The sequence below is a fragment of the Bidens hawaiensis genome, unplaced genomic scaffold (assembly GCF_021521415.1).
Source record: "Bidens hawaiensis isolate Kalapana, Puna unplaced genomic scaffold, B.hawaiensis_p1.1 tig00034715_1, whole genome shotgun sequence".
In the NCBI taxonomy this organism is placed as follows: domain Eukaryota; kingdom Viridiplantae; phylum Streptophyta; class Magnoliopsida; order Asterales; family Asteraceae; genus Bidens; species Bidens hawaiensis.
The window spans coordinates 126,896-132,895 of record NW_027505334.1 but is presented as its reverse complement, the minus strand read 5'-3'; the positions used below and the strand labels follow the sequence as shown (position 1 = coordinate 132,895).

At 45.8% G+C, this 6,000-nt stretch overlaps 2 protein-coding genes across 3 annotated transcripts in view; one reads left to right on the top strand and one right to left on the bottom strand.

The window, feature by feature from the left end:
- Window positions 1-3,596: 3,596 nt before the first annotated feature.
- The window catches only part of LOC143612511 (zinc finger CCCH domain-containing protein 41-like), a 54,062-nt gene continuing 51,658 nt past the window's right edge, over window positions 3,597-6,000 (top strand). The window contains exon 1 of one of the 2 annotated variants that reach the window (XM_077086480.1): window positions 3,597-3,607. The gene's annotated coding sequence lies outside the window, so the exon portion shown is untranslated. The remainder of the gene's footprint in view (window positions 3,608-6,000) is intronic. The other variant, XM_077086481.1, reaches the window with a different exon arrangement.
- LOC143612516 (cyclin-dependent protein kinase inhibitor SMR8-like) lies at window positions 4,565-4,900 on the bottom strand. The gene has a single exon (XM_077086484.1). It carries the CDS (start codon window positions 4,898-4,900, stop codon window positions 4,565-4,567), a length of 336 nt encoding a protein of 111 aa, XP_076942599.1.

Below are 6,000 nucleotides of genomic sequence, written 5' to 3'. Positions count from 1 at the left end.
GCCAGGAAGTGGAGCTGTGAGCGCGGGCAGCTTTATGAGACATTCTTTTATCTCACTGAAAGCTTGCTCAGCCTCAGGCGTCCACTTGAATTGGCTCTTCTTCAAGCAGTTCCTCAAAGTGTTAACGAATGGAGTAGATTTGCTGGCGTGGTTCGCTAGGAACCTGTTGATTGACACCAATCTACCATTCAGCTTCTGAACCTCTTTCATGGTGGATGGTGAAGGCATGTCAAGGATGGCTTCCACCTTTTCAGGGTTCACCTTGAAACCATCCTTAGTGACCATTACACCAAGAAATTTCCCCTCTTCCGCGCCGAAAGTACATTTGCTCGGGTTGAGCTTCATGTTAACTTCCGTTAGGCGCTGAAGAGTTTCCTCGATGTCTTTGAGCATTTGTCTCTCCTCCCTGCTCTTGACCACCAAATCATCAACGTAGACTTCTAGATTTCTTCCGATTTGTTCACTGAAAACCGCATCCATAAGTCTCTGATAGGTGGCGCCCGCATTCTTTAAACAAAAGGGCATTTTTGTGTAACAAAAAACACCCTTGTCGGTTCTGAAGGCAGTCTTGTCTTCGTCTTGTGGTGCCATTTGAATCTGGTGATAGCCTTTGTAGGCATCCAGGAAACATTTGAGCTTGAATGGCGCCACGGAGTCCACCTTTGCGTCGATGTTTGGGAGGGGGTAACAGTCTTTCGGACATGCTTTGTTGAGGTCCTTGAAGTCAATACACATCCTCCATGACCCGTTGCTTTTCTTTACCATCACAGGATTGGCTACCCACGTCTGGTATCGGATCGGGCGGATGATGTTTGCGCGCAACAGGTCCTCAACTTGCTCATTCATGGCCTTCGCCTTTTCATCCCCCATGATTCTCTTTTTCTGAGCAATTGGCTCCACTGACTTGAACGTGTTAAGAGAATGTTGCGCCAAATCTCGCGGGACCCCAGTCATATCGGAGTGTTGCCACGCGAAGACCGACGAGTATTTTGTGAGCAACCTTTTCATTCTCAATCTCGTTTCGTCTGAAATGGTAGTGCCAATTGTGACCGTTTGCTCTGGGAATTTTGGGTTTAAATCCACTTCTCTGGCGCATTGTCCGCTATTGGAAGTTTCATTCTCCCTTCCCGCGGCGTACTTGTCACTGCGCACAAATGATCGCGGTAGACAAATGTTACGCCTGTTGGTGTAGGGAACCCCAATGCGCCGTGCGCTGGCGACGGTAAAGCATTAAATTGAGCAATCGTTCCCCTACCCAGGATCATATTGTGGCATGACGTGGTGGGCAAGACCAAGAAGTTTACAACTTCGGCTCGCTTGTGCTCATCATCCCCCATAGTTAGTTCAAACTGAATCTGGCCTAGGGGATGGATGATTTCATTTGAAACACCACAGATTGGTGCGTTCACAATTTCGAGCCGCGCTTGGTCTGCCGGGTCTAACTTTCTGAAACATTGCTCATACATAATGTCAGATTCGCTTCCAGTGTCCACCAGGACTTTTGACACTTCGTAATGAGCAATGTGTGTGGTGATGACGAGAGGACTGCTGATTGAAGGGCCTCCCCTGATTCTTGGGAAGATGACTTGCTGCTCGCGCCAATCTCCGTGGATTTGCGCGCTTCTCTTTTTTGACGTCTGCCCTTGTCGTCCCCCCTCAGCCACACAGATTCTTTTGTATTTCTTGCTGGCAGAGGCTCCTTCCGGTTGCTCATCCTCTATTCTTGGGTTTTTCACCAAGTGAGCCAGCCTGCCTGCTTTTACATCTTTCTCGATCGCATCCTTTAAATGATGGCATGCGTCGGTGTTGTGGCCCGGGGACCTGTGAAATTCACAATATTTGCCACTGTTTTGCGGTCCCTTGTAATGTAGTTGCTTGGGGGGCTTGAATTGGACATTCTCAGTACTTAACACCTGTGAAGGTGTTTTAGTGAGGGGAGTCCATATTCTTGGCAGAGGTCTGCTAGGATCTCTGCCGCCCACCCTCTTGTCACCCTCCCCGCGATTACGAACATCTTTTTGGGGCTGGGGTGAGCTTGGTTGCGCTTGCTTTTCTGTGGAAGAAAAACTTGTCGATTGCAACCTGGACCATATAGAGTTCTGTTTGGCCCTCTTCTCTTTGCTGCGCGGTGATTCAACCTGATGCGCTCTTTCTCTTGCCCTATCTTGGGCAATCTGTTTTTCATTTCTCGCGAAAACTCGCGATGCCTCCATTAACTTGGCCCACGTGGTGGGCATGCCATCTTTGCTTACGAGAGCTCGTCGTAGTTGATCACTGCGCGCGCCTTGTATAAAGGCCACGCGCAGGAGTTGCTCGGTTATACCTCCGATTGCCAGAGACTCCTGATTGAACCGAGTGATGTAATCCTCAATCGTTTCATCATTCCTGCGTACGCAGTGCATGATGTCATCAGGATCGCGCGTGTGCCTGCGCTGCTGTACGAAGTGGGCTTGGAACTTTTCTAATAGTTCCTCGAACCCATCAATTTGCCCAATCGGCAAGCTCTCGAACCATACCCGCGCCGCGCCCGTTAGGCAGCGAGCAAACATATGACACTATGTTGGCATCGTCCAGCTCTCTAGGTTTCCCGTGTTGTAAAAACCTTGCAAGAAATCGTCTGGATCTGTCGTGCCGTCATATTTACCCAAACCACTTGGCATCTTGGTCTTGTGCTGGATGGGAGCCTGCGCGATGCGCGCAGTGAACTTTGAGTGTTTTACCAAGATGGCTGGTCTGTAGGGTGTGGTTACGTCCACTTGCCCTCTGACTGGTGGGCTGTACGGCATGTGCAGATCCAGATCGGCTCTGGCTCCAGGCGCCATGTTCACAGGCGCGCGGAGCTGTGAGCCTCCTGCATGAGTATCCCGCGTCTTCCTCATGCTATGCACTTCTTCATCACTGAACTCAGTGTGTGCAGTGTGAACAGAATGTTCTTCTTCCGGCGCGCTCGGCCTTTTTGTAGTCTGCTTATCAAAGGCTTGCCTTTGTGTTTGGTCGGCTAGCTTCTTCTGTTTGACCATTTCATTGTACTTTTCCATCAGACGCCGCTGCTCGTTTATGAGCCATTCATTCGGATCATTTGTTTCTTCTTCTGGACCCATTGGTCCTTTCTGTTTCGCGCCGGCCAGATTTTGTAACGTGAGATCGTCTGGAGGAGTTTCAGTCTGGCCGTGAGGGGTTGTGACGAAGGGACGGTTGCTGGTGGTACGCGTAGAATCACGCGGAACCCTCAGAACCTGCTGTCCGTCGTTAACACCCTCACGTTCAATATCCTCCAGAGCTTGATCAACGTTACGAACGCCAGAAACCATGGTGATTGATTTTTTTTATGTAAATCTGATGAGATCTGATTGCCGATGTAACAGTGGATGGCGCCAATGAAGAAACGTGGATCTACTCACTGGTAGCAGATCTACTTTCCTCGGGTGTGATTATACTATTTCACCGATGGTTCTTCTGGATCTGTGTTCTTCCACCTACAAAATGAACAGCGCCGTTACTTACCCCTCAGAAAGGGACAGAGGGGTCCTCTTTGGGGTAACCCTCCGGCGTGAGAATAAGTATATGTAGGAGAAGATGATAATGTGAGAGTAAGGGAATTTGGAGAGTATTGCTTAATAGCTGAATACTGTATGTTACTCTGTATGATTGTGTGATTGAATATGCTTCAATGTGAATCAATGTGTCTGTAACTGTGTACGTTATGATGTATTTATAGTGCTAGGGTTTCCACTGATTGAGCTGAGACCAGATTAGGGTTTTGTTGGCCTCCTCCAATCGATTTGCGCCACGTGTCCTCTGAGACACCTGGTGCTTTTTCATTGGTTATAATCACGTGGTAACCCATGAGTCATGCTGAGCTGTCCACCTTTCATTTAGCAGCTGTCAACATCAGCATATCCTTATTCCTTAAAAAGATGCCTTCTGGAAGGTTGTCTGACGTGCACAATCAAGGTTGCCCTAATCCTGATTTGGATAAGGACGAGGTTGATTATGTGCACGTGTGATATACGCCCATCCTGAGGATGCACGAGGTCTTCTCTTTATTCTCACGCGCAGATATTTCATGCGCAGACGTGATACGCACAAGCATGTAATACGCGTCACGCGCGGATGCCCCACGCGCAGCTGCGCCATGCGCAACTGTGATATGGGTGGGCATGTATGATGCGCGAGCATGTGATATGCGCCGCGCGCGGATGCGCCACGCACGATGTGATATGCATAAGCATATATGATGCGTGAGCATGTGATACGCGCGAGCATATGTGATGCATGAGCACATGTGATGCGTGAGCATATGTGATGCTTGAGCATATGTGATATGTGCAAGCATGTGATGCTTGAGCATAAGTTTTGGCTTTGTGCCTTGATAATATCTTTGATTTCTAATGTCTTGTACATATCTTGTGGGTTGACCCGCCCCGCTCGATGTTGAGGCGGGTACATACCTCTTCAATTATTAATAATCATATACACAATAACAACTAACAATCCCAATTCTGTTCCGAACAATTAAACCCAAAAACACAAATGATAACATTCAACAAAACCCGAATAAACTCTACGAAACATATTTCCTCCTCTCCGAATTCGCAAACTGTTCAAAGAACAAATCCAACTCCGGCGAATTAAAATACTCCACGTCTCCTTTCCGGTGACAGCTGGACGACGCCGGCCGCCGCTTCCTCGGCGGCGGCGGTGGACAATCAAACTTCTCCGGCACCCTTGATTCCTTTGTCGTCGGTGTCGTTGAACCCGAATTCGTACCTTCATCAAATTCTTCACCTTTTCTCTTATTATTATTATTAGTTAGCGGCTTCAATGCGATTCCAGAAATCACCCATTTCTTCCCTTCGATCGAATCTCCGTCCACTTGATGCTTTTTCGAAAACCCCATATCGAAAAATTGAAACTTACGGTTTTCAGAATCGAACCCGAGTATAATAATGAAACAATTTCTGACAAAATTGTGAGAATTTGAGCAGAAGCAAATAAAGAGTTGAATTTTGGGGGGTTTTGGCGCCAATAGTTTAGCAACGGCTATAGTTCCCGCGCTTTTTGAAAAATTTGATGAATTTGGTGTTTTAAAGGAATGTGGGTTTAATTTAAATTAAATTAAATACAGGGTTGTGGGCCGTGGGTTCACTGCCAGGCTATAATGAGTGAGTGACTGAGGGCCCATAAGATTCCCAATATTTCTGCCACTATTTCTTGGCCCATAATCAATCATTTTGAAATTATTGTATTTTTATGAATTAATTTTTATTTTTTAACACGTTTTTGAATATATTTGTTTATTTATTTGAATGAAATTAGAAGTGAAAAACTAAAGAATTTATGAAATAAAGTCGTATTATATATTTCATCTTTAAAGTGGGTGTAACTTGTAAGACATAATGATTTCTCATTCAAATAATTGTTTTCATACATGCACCGGAAGTATATGAATAACAAAGAATATTTGGATATAACTATTTGTCAATATAATTATATAAAAGCTAAAATAAAAAACATTATAGATAAAGATATAATTCTCCTGGTTATTTTTGGAGGACGGAAAAAAACATAAAAGTGGGTTTTTTTTTTCACATATGGGATCTCCCCTCAAAATCGGACGTGAAAGTTTCCTTTCATCCGGTTAAAGTAGGTTAAATAAAGAAAAACTGAAAGGAGTTCTTGCTTGATATATTTTGATGACATTTGGACCACTGATAGGTCACTGCCAACTCGATCATCTCTATTCCTCGATTATGGAATCGTGGGGTGCTAGGATGGCGCGTTCCCCGATGGGAAGCTCGTACATTAGTCCACCACATCAGTCCCGACCCTGATATCACCTTCAGAAGGAAACCCACCATATGTGAGAAAAACCTATTACCCAACCTGAAACCTTTATTTTTTGCCACTAATGAGACTTGAACTCAAGACACCCTTTTTCTAAATGAAGTATTTGTGCCTCGCCTCAACCACTTGGCTGTTAAGAGGGGCTACATGCAA